This window comes from Pinus tabuliformis, chromosome 3_2 (genome assembly GCF_031772625.1).
Source record: "Pinus tabuliformis cultivar Carrire ecotype Pingquan chromosome 3_2, CPIR1, whole genome shotgun sequence".
Taxonomy (NCBI): domain Eukaryota; kingdom Viridiplantae; phylum Streptophyta; class Pinopsida; order Pinales; family Pinaceae; genus Pinus; species Pinus tabuliformis.
Window position 1 is genome coordinate 1,257,090,323 of NC_142302.1, and position 17,100 is coordinate 1,257,107,422.

At 38.6% G+C, this 17,100-nt stretch overlaps 1 protein-coding gene across 4 annotated transcripts in view; it reads left to right on the plus strand.

Moving 5' to 3' along the window:
* The window catches only part of LOC149185300 (yacP-like NYN domain protein), a 394,333-nt gene that overhangs the window by 72,522 nt on the left and 304,711 nt on the right, over positions 1-17,100 (plus strand). For all 4 annotated transcript variants that reach the window (XR_016257373.1, XM_089417893.1, XM_089417894.1 and 1 more), the window contains exon 6: positions 7,651-7,720. Coding sequence is in view for 3 of the 4 variants with exons in the window: in XM_089417893.1 (XP_089274019.1) it covers positions 7,651-7,720 (70 nt within the window). In the remaining variant the exon portion in view is untranslated. The remainder of the gene's footprint in view (positions 1-7,650; positions 7,721-17,100) is intronic.

The window sequence follows — 17,100 nt, forward strand, 5'->3', positions numbered from 1 at the left end:
CTGTCACCGAGTCTCCATCTTTCATCCTCAGGTTATACAGCTTTTTCCGCAAGAACAGTTTATTCACCAGAGACTTAGATTGGTACAAAGTCCCTAACTTGACCCACAAAGCCTTTGTCGTAGCTTCCCCTGATACATTCAGCAATACTGAATCCGAGACACACAATCGTATTGTGCTCTTTGCCTTCCGATCCAACTTCTTCCATTCTTCATCGGTCACTCCCGATGGTTTAGTACCCGGATCTACCGCGATCCACTGATCTTTATCCACCAACAGATCCTCCATCTTGAGTTTCCACAACTCAAAATTCTGACCATTGAACTTCTCAATCTCTATCTTTCCACTGCTCGCCATCTTCTTTCACCACCAGAATCTATCTCGTAGATCTCCCACTGAACAGGGTCTACCACAGGCCCGAGCGAAACCCCTCAGCAACAAAGGCGTCCCCTTGAAGCCAAAACAACGCTGATACCAAATGTAGGTTTTAACCCTGTACAGAAATTACCTGCATACGAATTCTTAAACAAAGAAAATAAATAATGCGAGAGCATAACCCATAAAACACATATGCACAAAGATTTTTCCCTGGATCCCAAAACCGGGACTACCAGCTTGATTTTTCATTATGTTCCTTTCAATGTTACAATACATATTTATACATGCCGAAGCATCCAATACCATGGACCGAAAACCATCGCGTCCAATACCATGGACTGAAAACCATCGCATCCACAAAAAACATGTGCGAAAAACATGCACAAAACCATAGGTGGGTCCGCCCAACCTAACATATGGTCCAAAACCAAAATTTTCCGGGGCGCGGCCTCGGACCCCATAAAGTGGGGTTACGGGTGCCCTTCAAACCCCCTATTAACTACGTGGAAAGAATATAACAAAACCCAACACTGGGTTGGGTCGAAGTCTGGTGACTATTTGTTTAAGTATAGCCCTTGGGGGCCCATAAAATAAGGTCCGTTTCTAAAGATTAAGCTTCTGTCCTCTACACTTTCAAATACCTTCTTTGATTAACGGCTTCCAGTTCCTTTGTGTCCAGTCCTCTACCGACTTGGGCGAAGGCCAGAGGCCCGTGAACTGGCCTATGAGGCCTCTCTCAGCGAGGTTCAATGCTGCTTTGCATGTTTCTTCTTTAGGAAGGGCTACCTTGGGGATGGAATCCATCTTCTTGACAAACTTCTGCTGATTGACAGAGGGCGATCTTTTGCAGCTCGAAGCGATCATTGCTTTGAATGCTGTCACTTCCGGAGGTGGGGGTAGAGGAGGATCCAAAGGGTCCGGGCCCCCTGGGGGCGCCATGGCTAGGCGCAGCTACTCAAATCGCACAGCAAGGAGCAGCAACGATCAGGCTGAAGCGGGGTGGAGCTCAAGAAGGATGGGGCAGGGACGGGCGAGCCCAGCAGCAGGAGGCTGCTAGGCGGGGAGGCCACAGGAGGCAGCTCAGGAAGGGGGGCGCGCCGGCTAGGTCAAGCCCGTAGAGCTGCACGCAGTATATCCAAATTCAAATTTTACACTTAACACCAAAGACACCAAGGAATTTTAAATTAGAATTTTAATTATTCCTTGGGCAATTACTTTAATGTGGTAAATGAAGAAATCAAATTTTTAATATGACGAAAGTAAAACACATCAAAGGGTTAATAAAAAAAATATTTAATGGGCCATAGGCCACATTAAAATTTTTAATGTGAAAACGCAAGTCCTCCTTTGTTTTTTTTTTTTTGCGATTCTAAAGTCACCAAACAATTTTTTTGTTTTATTTAATTTTTTAGATTTTTATTTTTTTGAATGTTTTTTAAATGTTTAAAACAAAATCAAAATAAAAATAAAAGGAAAGGAAATAAAAAAATCATAAGTTAAAATAAAAAAACGTGAAACAAAAACAAGACAAAAATAAAATCGAATAAAAAAATAAAACAAATTGAAAAACAACAACAAAAAAATAAAAATAAAAAATCGAATTTTAAATCAAAATGAATCTAACCAAAGCTTAAAAAAATGAAGTCTGATTTAAAAAAAAGGGGGAAGAACTAACCCTAAAACATAAAGTAAAAAAGGGAAATCGAAATGCGTTTTGGTTTTGTAGGTCAAAGAGGAGAAGTGGAGGCAGAGGAGCTCGATGGAGGAGGCAGCACACAGGGATGCAACAGAAAGGAGGGTTGCGGACAGGCAACGATGACAATGAGGGGCTGAGAAAGAGTAATGCGGGAGATGGGCAGAGAGGGACAAGGGTAGAGGGATGATAGATGAGGGAGGAAAATGATGCGGGTTAGGGAGTTCGGGCAGCGGAGAAATGAGGATGCAGGATGGGGGGAGTCGCATGTCAAATGGGAGCAGTAGGAGCTACAAGTAAAGAGGAGTAGCATATGGAAGCTAAGGAGATGGGATAGAGGTTTAAGGAGAGCTCGGTTTATAAAAAAATAAACGCAGAGGCAACAAGCTGAGGGTCGAGGAAGGGTTTGCAGACTTGCAAGCAATGTGGTTTAGGAAATTAAATTTGTCTGAGGAGGAAGAGCGAGCTGCAAATGGAAAAACATAGAGATGAGGAGAAACCCCAAAACGTAGAAGAGGGAGAAAGAAAAAAAATTCGAATTTTTCCAGAGAATGGAAAAATGTAGTAGAAAACAGTAGCCCAAAAACCTAAAAAAAATCCCAAAATTTTTTGATTAAAATGATATATCCTGCTTTAGATTTTCTTTCACAAAACTTATGAAATCCTCAAAAAATTTGGAACCTTTCGGACTGTAAAATCTTTTGAATAATGTCTTTGCAAAATGGTGTTGAGGCCAGATCTTACCCTCTAGGGCCTAGATCTGGCTTCAAATTAAACTTTTCTTTCAGATTTGCACCTTGTACCTGCAAAAACAAAAAAACAACCCAGAATCCTTTTTCTCTTGTTGTTGTTTTCATTCTCAAGTTTGGGACAGTCCCTTTTGTAGTGTCCATATTCTTGGCATCCAAAGCATTAGACTTTGGACATATCTCTATTGCTTGTTCTTCGTGGACCAAATTTGCCAAATTTTCCCTTTCTTTTGGCCATGGTAGCAAATGCTTGCTCCTTTGATCCAACATCATCCTTGGCTTTGAGTCTAGTTTCCTCTATCTTTCATAGAGACATAGTTCACTTAGTGGGGTAGCTTTCTTCTTGGCATATATGCTTGATGTGAAGTTGCCCCAATCCTCAAGTAGAGCATTGAGTACTACAGTTGTCATTTCTTTGTCAGACATGACTTCTCCTAGTTCTTGAAGTTGATCTATCATCTCAGAGATCTTTGTGAAGTAGGGAGCTATTCCTTCCTTTGATATCTTCATCTTGTACAAATCATTTCGTAGAGATATCACTTCTCCAACTGTGCTTACCGAGAATAGCTCTATTAGTTTATCATAGATTTCTTTTGATGTTTCAAATTTGGAGACATAAGGAATGATAGAGTCTTTGATAGATTTTATTAGAATCCTTTGAGCTCTTTTCTCATCCTTATTGTACTTGGCTAAGGCTTGAGTTTGTTCCTTAGCAGGGATAGTGGTATTCCCTTTGATGAGGTCTAGAAGTTCTCTTTGAGAAGTAAATCAGTCCTCTTCTTCCATGCAAGGAAGTTAGTGGTCCCAACCAATTTGTTGCTTTCCTTGCAAACAGACATTGATGTATGTTTAGGAGGGGACATATATACTTACTTGATAGAGTTTGAGATGTAGTGGACTTGCTTTCTTTTTGAAGACTTGATGGCTTGCCTTCTTGTATCTTGATGTTCTTCAAAATGCTTTCTCCAAATAGACTTGCTTGATGATGAGATTTGCTTGGAGAGTGATGACTTGACTTGTAGGTTTTCTTCCCTTGAAGATGGTATAGCTTTATGTAGGTCCTTCTTTTACTTGATCTTCTTGTAGGTGCCTTTAATATGAAAGGCTTTTCTTCTTTACTTAGTAGTCTTATTTGATGGATAGTAGATGGTAGACCTTCTTGTCCTTGATGTATTTGAGACTTCTTGACTTGATGCTTCAACCTTGTAGATGTTCTTGAGATGCCCTTTCCTTGCTGTGTCACCTTATGAGTGTTCTTGAGATGCCCTTTCCTTGATGTGTCACCTTAGCTCTGATCCCATGTTGAAGAATCTAGGGCAATTAGATATAATAGGATTCTTCTAGACTTGATAACAATTTGTGAAGCACTTTTTCAATTTTCTTGTTAGCTTGATCTTTTTCTCTTATTATTAGTGTATGCGTGTTTACTTCATCAAACTGCTACTGAAACATAAGAAACAAGAACACAAGATATTGGCTCTCTGCCAGGGCAAAACCTGTCTCTCTTAGAGAGGAAAAACCTTTGGTAAATTTCTCTTATTGAAGCTTCTATTGATCAATGCCAAACCCTAGACCCTTGACAAGAATATCCTCCAAGCACAAGTCAAGACCTTCCTTCTTCTGGCACTTCATTTCCCGACACTCTGTTCCCTGGCACTTCGTCCTCCTTCTTCCGACACTTCGTCCTCCTTCTTCCGACACTTCGATCTTCTGACAACTGGTGATAGACCTTGTTATGCTAGCTCTAGAAGAGATACTTATCTTTGATCCTTAGTGAAGTCTTTCACCTATAAGGATACCTTCCTTCTCTTGTCCAACCGAGCTCCTTCTTGATGTGTAGTTGTTGACTCGTTATAACTGTAGTGCAGCCTTAGTTTCTCGCACGTGTGGGAGGATTCCTTCAAGATTATTATGCTAGAGTCTTTCTTTCTTCCTCGCTTGAGTGAGCTTCTTCTTAACTTGAGAGAGAGGCCTTATAGGCCTACTTTGATAGCCCAAACAATGAGAGATATGTGACTGTGATAGTGCTGCTGTAATGACCGCAGATAACCCTCCTTTTCTCGCACGTGTGACTGTAGTTCACCCTTAGAACAGACTTCCAAGGCTTGGTGTTTCTTCCTCTTTCTTCGCTGCACTAGAGGCTTCTTTTCTTCGCTTTCCCTTCACCCTTAACTCATCTTCCTTCTCGCTGATTTCAGAGGTGATTGTGTCTTGTCATTGGAGGAGTGGACAGCCTCTATATATAGAGGTTTGTCCCTCCTTTAGGCCAACTTGAGGCTGACTTGGAGACTTTAGGCCGACTTGTCTTTTCTTCTTCGGATTAGCTTCTTTGGTGATGTCGTTGCATGGAGAGGACTTGTGACTTTGCTTGGAGGGATATCTTTGACTCTAATACATAAATATACATGGTGTAACATGCCCTTAAGGGTCTTCAACATTTCTTTTGACTCTTTGACTTTCCTATAGCACTTTGACATGTGCTAGACCTATTTCAATGAGCAAGAAACTCATTGATATAAATAACAAAAATAATATTTCTTTTCTTGTATAAATACAAATATCAAAATTACATTTATGAAAACCGCACCTAGTTACACTTTCTTCATCAAATAAGAGTATAGACCAAGCGCATTCTTTTTGCCGAATCCCCCCACTAATCCATGTCCAAATTTGCCCAAGAAAAGCAAGCATAAACACCCAATTATATAATGAAAAGTCATACCTTGGGGGTTGGAAGGCCCACCTTCAAACATACGATCATAACAGATGGGTGAGGGCACACACTGGCTGGCTTAGGTGATAGAGAATGGTGGCACATCGAGCTATATGGTGGCTGCAAGGGGCTGTGGGCTGCCGGTTGAAGACAAACCTAGGAGAAAATTTCTCATATAGGGGTCACCCACTTGTGGTGGGTAACAAGGTCCTTACCCTATCGGTTCCTATCATAGCAGGTTGCACAGATCTTTGCATCCCTACTAACTTTATTAGTAAAACGACTGAAGAGGACAACCAACATGAGTACAATGTGGGAGTGCAAGTACCACTCTTAGAAATGCTGAAAATAAATATAACATGAGAACATATTTATAAAATTGTGACACAGGTAGGGTGTTACAAAACACTAAGTGAGTTTGGATAAGTCAAGAACCTATCAAAAGACACTGTGAGAGAGATCAGACAATGAGGTCAATGATATCAGGGTCCCTTGAGTTTGATGGCGAAGGGTGAGGGGGGCCTATCTTGTTGTCGAAGTTCTCTGGAATCATTGGTGGGTTTGGCTGTATGATTCAGTGAGGGGGATGTATGAGCGAGGGATATCACTAGCATCTGAAAATTATAGAAAGATACAAAAATTATAGAATTTCCAGAAGGGATATTACTTCCTGCATTAACAGTGGACTTTAAATATTACACTGAATAGAATTTAAAGTACGAATTTTAGGTTCCAGAGTTCCAAAATTGTATTGGGATAACTAAGAATATTCAATGATCATCAAAATCACCATGAAACATGGAAGGAGGTTATGAATCAAAATAAACAAACCATCAAACGTCAAATCTGAAATCATGTGACATAACACATATATGATATATCTGCCTAGGATTGATGGCCAACTCTAGGTCTCCATCTTAGTGTGCTTGGAAAACCCTAGTAAGCTATTTCACAAACCTGCTCAGACAAAAATGAAGAAACAAGTGAAAAGTGAAAGTGAAATGGCTTTATTGGCCTTTTATAAGCCAAGCCCATGAGTTGATCCCATCAAACACAATTGATTCTGAATGAGACTCATCAGTTCTGGCCATGTTTTCCTAGAAGCATCCAGGTCAAACCTGGGTCTGACCAGTTTGACCTGACCTAGCCATTCCCAGATCAAGGTGACCGTTTTTAGGAGCCTCGTTGGGTGAAATTGACCATTCATGGTCATCCCAGCCAGTTCTTGACACTTGTTACCATCAATTAAAGTAATTGAAATTGTTATGGTTTGGGATTTGCTGGCATGTTCTGGGCTTCTTATCACTTTTCAGGTGGTCCCCATTATTCTGAAGTTAGACCTTAAGAAAATAAATGGCAATGGTTTGACTTTATTTTGGGTGCATCAACAGGAACTCATCAGAAAAATGACTATTTGCACCTCAAAGTTTGATGCCTTGGCCCCAAATTATCTCACTTAGGTTCTTGTTTATCACAGGTTTTGTCACATCCATCTGTATGAAGGGTGCATTTCTGGGATTCGTTTTTTTTTTTTACCTTAGTTACTGTATTTTTTCAGTGTTCTTGCAAATTATAGTAGTCTTAATAGGTTGCACAGTGTTTTTTGCACCATTGGTAATTCAGCTGTTAACATTCTTGTCAATCACAGAGAAAGCATGATACATAGATTACCATGGGAGATACAAAAAAGCATCTAAGAGATTTTTCTATTTCTTTTATGTTTTAAATCCTTTCTTTTCAACTTAGTTATGTAATATCAAAGAATCGACTAATTCTGGGAAATCATGCTCTTTTGCTGCATCCTTAAATCAATTGCCCATCAATTATGTAAGATCCATTTGGCTGCTGCGACTGGAAAGAACCTTAATACATAAACTGGAGCATGTAGTTTTTTTCCAAGTCTGTAAGCCAATTTGAGGTGAAACAACCTGGCTTCTCATAGCTGTAAACCCTCGCATCAAAATTCATGCTGATGGATATAGAACCTTTATGGACACTATGAAGGTTTCCATTTAAAGTTCCTCATCATAAAATAACCTTCGAGGTTGATGTTGAATAATTGAATTGCCGTTTCATAAGTTGCAACTTGCAACAGCATGATTTCATTTTGTGTGTGCAGGTGTAAAAGTTGTGGTGGTCTTTGATGCCATGATGTCAGATCTCCCAACTCACAAGGAAACATTTGTAAAGTAAGTTCACTTGCATGTAATATATCTCTTTGATAATTCAATTTGCACAGGTAGTTCACAAGTTTGAGCCCACTTAAAATCTTTTCATTTGCATCTTTAAAACTATTACTTTTATGCTGTAAATGGGGAAGCCAATTACTTTATTTGTTTTATATATGCATGCATAAGATAAGATAAGGGAAGACAATTTTATTCATTTTCATAATTAAAAATAATTTAGAAACTTAACGATATTCATTTTGGTACATGATCTTAAGCTACATTCCCTTTGAGGAGGTTGCAATGTACTTTTTAAATCTTAAGATAGATCTTTAGTACTTATTTAACACATGTGAGGTCAGTGAAGGGATGTATTGTTACTACTCAAACTAGCAGGGTTGGCAAGGTTCAACCAAGCTTCTTATACGATAATAACTATTAGGAATACACCCAATATCACCTCACCGAGCCTACTATATAGTTAGAACTATTAGGAATACACCCACTATCACCTCAACATATTCTTCTCGCTTTAGGCTTATTAGCACACAATCTAGTAGGGCCCTAAGGAAGGGAAAATCTAAGGGACAACTACTAGACTAAGTGACAAAAATGTGACATGTTACCACCACCAGTGGGTGAACCCTATAGGAGAAATTTCTCCTAGATTTGTCTTCAGCCGACAACCAAAAACCCCTTGCAGCCACCTGATAGCTCGATGTGCTACCATTCTTCACCACTTGAGACAGTCGTTGTGTACCATCGCTCGTCTGTCATAATCGTATGTTTGAAGGTGGGCCATCTAATGTTATGCAACCAGCTCACAAAATAGAAGAAAAGATAGATCAACGTCTTCAAAATCAGCGTCTTCGAAGGAGCAACCTCCTTTACATTACACAAATGAACAATTCTTGGATGATACAAATGACAAAACCTCCTTTCTATATATAGGAGTCTAAGGGGTCACAATATAATCAAAGCCGACATAACAATAATAATATAAGGGCACAACAATAACAATAGTGGGCTTCTATGGGGCACAATAATAACAATATGGGGACAATAGGGGCACAAAAATAACAATAGGGGCTACAATGACAATAGTATTAGGGGAATCACTAGTATTATAGGGACCTAACATGCCCCTCTCCTTCAAAAAAGTGTTGTCTTCAACGCTTGAGTAGTTCTGGATGCTTCTGTATAAAATTCTTATCCTCCCATGTGGAATTTTCAGCGGGTAAGTTCTTCCACTTGATGAGATACTCCGAAATTGATCGATTTCGTAGTTGTCGAGTTCTTGTTTCTGTGACTGCTTGAGGTTCCAATATGATTTTTCCTTTCTCATCAAGTTCTGGCAATATTGTTTGAATTGGGAGTTTGTCACCTATAACCTTCTTTAAGCATGAAACATGGAAAACTGGGTACACATGGGAAGCTCCAATTTGTATGCCATAGTACCAATCTTTTGCAACACCTTGTACGGACCATAATACTTTGGTGATAATTTATTATCCTTCTTAGCTTGCTTGAGGGACATTTGTTTATATGGTTGTAGCCATAGGAATACCCAGTCACCTACATCAAAACTTTTTTCACTGCGATGTTGATTTGCCTGTTGTTTCATTCTATTCTGCGCCAAAGTGAGGTTATCCTTTAAGAGTTGGAGAACTTGTTGTTGATGCTTGATGTGATCTTCCACTGCTTGAACTTTAGGATTTTTTCTTAAATATGATGTGATGGATGGTGGATGATATCCATAAAGTGCCATAAATGGGGTCATTTTTGTTGTAGTATGGAAGGAAGTGTTATACCACCATTCAGCCAGAGGCAATCATTTGACCCATTGTGTCTGTTTATCAGATACAAAGCAACGAAGATATCCTTCCAAACATTTGTTTACTATCTCAGTTTGCCCATCAAATTGAGGATGATAAGATGAGCTATGAGCTAACTGAGTACTAAGACAAGAAAATAATTCTGTCCAAAAATTTCAAGTGAAAATGGGATCTCTGTCGCTTACAATAATCTTTGGGTTTCCATGTAGCTTTTGAATTGTTTCCATAAATGCAATAGAAACTGTACTTGGCTTTAAATGGACACGATAATGCACAAAAGTGTGCATACTTGGTAAATCTGTTAACTACCACCATGATGACACTCTTTCCTTCGGACTTGGGTAAACTTGTGATAAAATCCATTCAAACCTCCTCCCAACGTTGGCTTGGAATGGATAAAGGTTGTAATAGACCTGGGGTCTTAATTGTTTCAACTTTATTTTGTTGGCAAACCAAACATTCTGCCACAAAGTTTTGAATATTCGATTTAAGGCCATCCAAAGAAATTCATTCTTAACTCTGTGGTAAGTTTTTTAAAAACCTGAGCGCCCTCCTAAGGGAGAGGTGTGCAATTCCATAAGAATCTTTTGTTTGAGTTGGGAATTCTTACATAGGTATAAGCGATCTTTGTACCATAATGAATCATTTTTCCAGCTAAATGTATCAGATGTACTGGGATCTTGTTGTATCTTTTGAATAAGTGCCCACACATCTTCATCATTCTTCCATTCATCCTTTGCTTCGTTTATCCAATCTGGTTGGATAATAGAAATGGCGCAAAGCAATGCTTCTACATCCTCATCCTTTCTTGAGAGTGCATCTGCCACAACATTTTGCTTCCCTTTTTTGTAGATGAATTCAAAGTCATAACCCAACATCTTTGTGAACCATTTTTGTTGCTCTTCTGAAGATAATCTTTGTTAAAAAAAGTATTTAAGACTATCGTGATCCGTTTTTACCTTGAAGTGTCTTCCCATTAGGTAGGGTCGCCATTTCTTAAGTGCATGTAGTATTGCCAACATTTCCTTCTCATAAATAGCTTTGTGTAAATACTTTCCTTTGATTGGATGAATTTCGAAAGCAATGGGTCCTTCTTCTTGCATTAAAATAAAACCAATTCCATTTCCTGAGGCATCACATTCCACAATAAAGGTTTTTGTGAAGTCCAGTGTAGCTAAGATCAGTGCTTGGCACATTGCCTCTTTAAGATGTTCAAAGGCTTTTGTTGCTTCTGGGGTCCATGAACATGCATCTTTCTTTAATAATGTTGTTAAAGGTGCTGCTATTCTCCCATAATTCTTAACAAATTTGCGATAATACCTTGTCAACCCGAGAAATCTTCGTAGATACTCTATGGATGTGGGGATTTTCCATTCCTTAATGGCTTTAATTTTGCTAGGGTCTACCTTAATACCTTCATGAGATACAATATGACCCAGATATTCCACCTCTTGTACTCCAAAGAAACATTTGGAGCTTTTTGCATATAATTGTTTCTCCTCCAATAGTTTGAGCAACCACTCAACATGTTGAACATGATCCTTCCAAGACTTGCTGTAGATTAATATATCATCAAAAAATACTAACAAAATTTTTCTAGGAAGGGTTTGAAAATGGAATTCATCAAACCTTGAAATGTAGAAGGTGCATTGGTAAAGCCGAAAGGCATGACCAAATATTCATAATGATCCTCATGAGTTCTAAATGCTGTTTGCGGAATGTCTTCAGTCTTCATTCTGATTTGATGATATCCTGAATGAAGATCCAACTTGGTGAAGTAAATTGATCCATGTAATTCATCCAATAATTCATCAATGACAGGAATGGGAAATTTATCTTTAATAGTGAGCTTGTTGAGCTCCCTATAATCCGGACACATGCACCATGACCCATCCTTCTTGTGCACCAATACTATTGGAGCAGATAAAGAACTTTGACTAGGTTGAATTATACCAGCATCTAGCATTTCTGCAACCATACGTTCAATTTTACTCTTTTGGACATAGGGATATTTGTAAAGCCTGATGTTTGGAGGAACACTTCCAGGAATCAAATGAATAGCATGAGGTGGGAGGCTTTTCAGAGTCTCAAATACCTTGGAATGATTGTCCAAGACCTTTTAGAGATCCGAAGAAATAGATGATTTTGATGTGGGAACCTCTAGCTAACATAATTGTGCAAGTACGCCTTGTTGTTCTTTCTTTAGAAGCTTTGTCATTCCGTTAGAGCTGATTATCTTTCCCGGTTTCCCTGCGATACCTCTTAATTCAACTTCCTTTCCTTCCGAAGAAAATTTCATGAAAAGTTCTTGAAAATTAAAAGCTATCGTATTCAAGGGTTGTAGCCATTGGACTCCTAGTGCAACATCAGCACCACCCATTGGAATGGAAAGCATTGGGCTATTCAAGAATCAATACATATTTTCCCATGGATAGCTTGATATTATGACACTTTCCAGAGCAATTTATGGTTCCTCCACTTGCAACCATCACTCGACACTCTGGTGCTGGATATAGGAAGCAATTCAATTCCTTGGCTATCTTATAATGAATAAAATTATGGTTACTGCCTGAATCAAATAACACTATTACCTTTTTCTTTTTGATATGTCCTTCTATCTTGATAGTTTGAGGAGTGGTAATTTTGGCCAATGCATTACAAGATATGGTCGGATTCATTTCTTCTTTCTCTAGGGTTTGTTTTTGGTGTATATCCTCTTCTTTTGACATTTCCTGTTCCTTTTCTTCCCCCCTTCACAATCTATGTAAAATAATTTCTTCTCAACACACTTATGACCTTTAGTGTATTTGCTATCACAACTGTAACAAAGCCCTTTTTCTCTTTTTTCTTCCAATTGTTGTGGTGTCAACCTTGTAGGTTGTGGATTGCTAGGAGCAACAACACTTCCATCTTGATAGTTGTGAGTGGTAGGCTTCCTTGTTGCCATAATTTTGCTTTCCATTTTTCTTGCCAACCTGAATGCCTTCTCCAATGAATCATGTTCCCAAAGGCGAACCTCATGTTGGATGTTATCCTTTAAAGTCCCTATGAACACATCAATCTTATGCTCCTCTAGAATATCTTTTACCCTTATATTCAATTTTTGAAAGTCCTCAATGTGCTCTATCATTGAACCCTTTTTTTTGAGATTTATAAATTGGCTAAAAAAGGTGTTGCTTTTTTTATCCTCATAATGTGCTATCATTTCTTCTGTAAAACTTGTCCAAGTGACAATTTGTTTACGAGAGCAAAGCCATCAATACCATACAAACTGATTTGGTTCCAAGTATAAAGTTGTAATGCGTACCTTTTGTGTGTTTTGCACATTATGGAGATCGAAATATTGTTCCATTTGTAGTATCCATGTTACGGGATCCTTGCCATTAAACTTCCTCATATCGATCTTTGTAACGTGGTGGGTTTTTGTTCCAACATTAGAGTCTATGAAATCATGATTAACATTTCTTTTGTTTTCATGATGAGTTTCTTCTACTACCTTTTTGACATTAGGAAGCCTTTCTTGTAGCAACTTTGTCAAACCTTCCATGTCTTTCTTCAAATCTTCAATGTTATCTTTCATACCATCTATCTTAGCTTCCACGTCTTTTTTTAAACCATCCATCTTAGCTTCTGTTACTTTTTGTGAGAGTGAAATTTGTTGCACTTGGTCTCGTAATTTTGATATATCATGTTGCATTTCTTCCTCTTCTTCATGAATCATGCTAGAGATTTTAGGTTGTTTACTAGGTGTTTACATTTTCTTTCTTCGCGGCATCAATTAATGATAATAATGCTTCACTATGCCTTTTGGAATTCCTTCAAACTAATTTTTCAAACCAAAATGATGCAAAATTTAAAAAAAAACTACACACCTTTTTTCACTTTGTAGGAGTTCTGTTGACCACTACGTGTCAACGAATCATAGCAGTACACCCCCTTTTTCGCAAAAGGGATAGCGCTTAATCGATGTGTTCATGTCGTCCAACTATCATCATTAACTTGATCATTGTCTTATAATGTAAACCCATTCTGCATGTGTATAATGTAAATAATCTCAGTAGATCCGTGTCGTGTATGTAATTATTTAGGTAAACCTATTTTTCTGGTGACGATCTACATTCCGGGAGGTTTTTTGTCTCACTGATCCATTCTCGAATGGTCGACAGAGTTTTCATTCAGCCTTACCCCAAAGTCGGAATGGATTTTGTCACTGGGATCTTAGGCAAGTCTTAGTGTTATAGATCGAGTCTATGTAAAAGTGATTTGGGAATAATCCTAACTATTTGGTTAGGTTATTTTATTACAAATTGCTTGGTCTGCTGGATTATATTTGTATCGTAGAAGTGGGTAGTCTGTGAGGGTCTATTTTAGATGGGTTTCCCCCTTGTGATATAAAATATATGAAAATTATGATGTAAAGTGTCTTGAGAGTTGGAAAAATAATTTATCCCCTCATAGGTTAATTAATTAAATTTTCTGGCAAAAAATTAATTAAAATCCTAAACCATAAATTATTTCATTTTAGGTCCTAAGTAAATTTAAATTTTTCAAAAGAAAAATTCATTGGTCCTTAAAATTCAAATTTTAAAAGGTCCCGAGACTAAGTAAATTAATTATTTTGTTAAATTTTAAGCCTTAGGTCCCTGGGGTTTAAGTCGAAGTCAAATTTTTGAGGAAATTAATTCAATTTTGTAATTTTTGAGTTAATTAAAATGCATTTAATTGAAAAATTCGAATTTCCTCAAGAATTTAATATTTCGACGGATGAGATTAAAAGAAATTTTAATTCTCATCAACGGTCGAGATTGTTTTGACAAGGATCATTCGAACTAGCTATTGGAGGATTTATCTTTAAATAGGTCATTTGTCAGTCGTGTGCTAAGCGAAAAGCTGTCTTGTAATTTTGATTCGGATAATAAAGAAAGACTTTGGGGTTAATTTTTGCTGGTGTTACTCTCCATGGAAATACTGTAAGATGTATTGTTTTCATGCATGATTTCTTTTTAGCCCTTGCTAATAGCTTCTGAAGAGTGATTTGAATACAGGTATCTTGCTCAGTTGCTGCGGATAGCAGGTACCTCTATTTATCTGAGTTTTATTGTTGTTTTCTTGCTCTATGTTGATGGCTGAATTGAGTTTTGCAGGAAAGTCTTGATTTTTAGATCATCGAGCGTTCGAAGAAGTTTTCAGTTGGACCAACCAACTCTCGATCCGTGTTTTCTGAAGAGCCCAACTTAATTTGATTCCAACTTTATCATAAGATATTTTTTTGGGTGATCCATGAAGGGTTTTGAGTTCAGCGCCTCCTTTAAAATTCAATTTTTTTTTTTTTTGTGTTAAATCGATAGATCTGGCTCTTGAGAGCCTCAGATTATCAGATCTGGGAGCAGAGTTGGACTCACACTTCGTAGATCTGATAGATCTGCCATTCATTTACATAGATCTGTAATTATTTTTGGTTTTCTGACTTGGGTTTTTCTAGGTTTTTGTATATATCATTTGGGTGTTTTATTGTTGTCTTGCAGCTACAAATCTGAAGAAGAAAACTGCATAGAGTCCATATCTAGGCCCTAGAGGGTAAGATTTGGATCTCTGGGGTTCATTAAAATAATTTTGTAGTCTAGGGTTTCAGAGTAATTTTTTTTTAGAATCTGGAGACTATTTTACAGGGATTTCAATTTATGAACCTGAAGCAGAACACACTATCTTATTCAGAGGTTTCTCAAAAAAAAATTGGGGGTTCTTTGAGCTATCAGCTGCTGGATCCGAAATTTCTTTTTCTCTGATTTTTTTTTTCGAAATTGTTTTGTTGCCCCCTTTTGGGGATTCCTGCAAAATCTCAAATTTTACTGTGTTCTGAGGTTTTCTGTAAAATTTGGTTTTCATACACTGCCCATAGCTGCCATTGCATAAACCCTTGCTGTCCGTCGAGCTTTGTAAACCTGCTCCCCGTTTAGGAATACCGCTCCTCGTTTGGCCAACGGGTTGAGAGTGTTCTTGGTGTGTACAACCCAAATCGATTATGATGCAGGTGTTCTACCTCATCACTGCTTAGAGTCATCAATGGGAAGATTGACAGGCAATAGGATTGGGTTGAGATTTTCTCCCCTATGTAGTTCCGGGTTGAGAATGAGCTCCTTGATGTGGTTCCAGGGTTGAGATGTGCTCCCTTGTGTGTTTGATATCCTACTGCTCGATATGGGGTTGCAGATGTATAGCTCCCCCATGAGATTTCGGGTTGAGATGTACTCCCCGATGTGGTTCCAGGTTGAGATGTGCTCCCTGATGATATGCTCTCCGCTGATGATGCGGGTCGTAGATATGACTCCTCGATGATGTTTCCAAGTAGCAGCTCATTGGCAGAGATTCTGGATAGTAGCTCGATGAATAAAGGGTGGTAGCTTATGCTCCCCTCCGATGACAAATTCTTCTTCTTTTAGATTCGAGAATGTTCAACACATGAGAAGGGACAATCAAGAGATAAGCAGGAATAAGCAAGAGATGAATCGAGATGAACATTGATTATTCGAGATGATGAGATACTTGAGATGGGACATATGATGACAGGATGAGATATTGATCGATGGTAAGATATTGTCAGGTGGAATTCTCCCTAGTTGAGAGGGAGTGTTAAAAATAAGCAACTACGGTAAAATTCTAATTTGGACAACCCACATGATGGAGATAATAATTGCATTGAATTCCTCTTTTCGAGAGGACCAAAATCGACCTAAAGATCACTCAAATCGGATAAGGGAAAGTGTATTTATGAATAAAAACCCACATGTGCATATTTGATAAGGTCGACCCTAAAGCAAAGTGGACCCTCTTGGAAGGTTATAAATACAAGTGACCTCTACCTCATTTGGACACAATCATGAGACACTCTTCTATCTTGGTTTTTGGCTCGCATAGGTCTGAGGCTCGTCTGTAGAGGAATAGGTTCGCTCTGAGGTGAAATTGCAGGGTCCGAAGCTCGCATTTCAGATCTAGGGTTTTGGGCCACAGTTGCAGGCACAACACAAAAGGATCTCGACCACAGTCGCTCCCACATAGGCTCATGCGTGCAACTGGAGCCTTCTAGTCACACAGACAACTCACTGTGCATGCGACCGGGAGTTAGGGTTTTCACAGACATAGTCGCTCGCTCACCACAGATCAAATCTGGCCCTAGTCTCGCACTCGCTAGGCTTAAGGGTGCGACTGGGCTGTTAAAGTCGCTCGGATGACTCCTCCATGTGATTGGGAACTAAAAGATGAAATCTCAGTTGTTCGAAGATTTCGCTCAGTGACCGCATGGTTCGACAATTGACTGCAGTCAGTAAAAGTTCAGTGCAAACTTCAAAATTAGATTTTGAGTAGAAACATTGTTGGGTTCATTTCATGAATGTTGTAGTTGTTTTTGCTGGTTAGTTGCATAGATGAAGATATGGATCATTGTACTCTCTTTTGCTGAATCATTTGATGACAATCTAAGAAGAAGAATTAGCCAGGGTTTTCCCCATAGTGGGTTTTGCCCTAGTCTCCGACCAATCCTGGTGTCTCTATGTGTGTGCACTTTTTTTC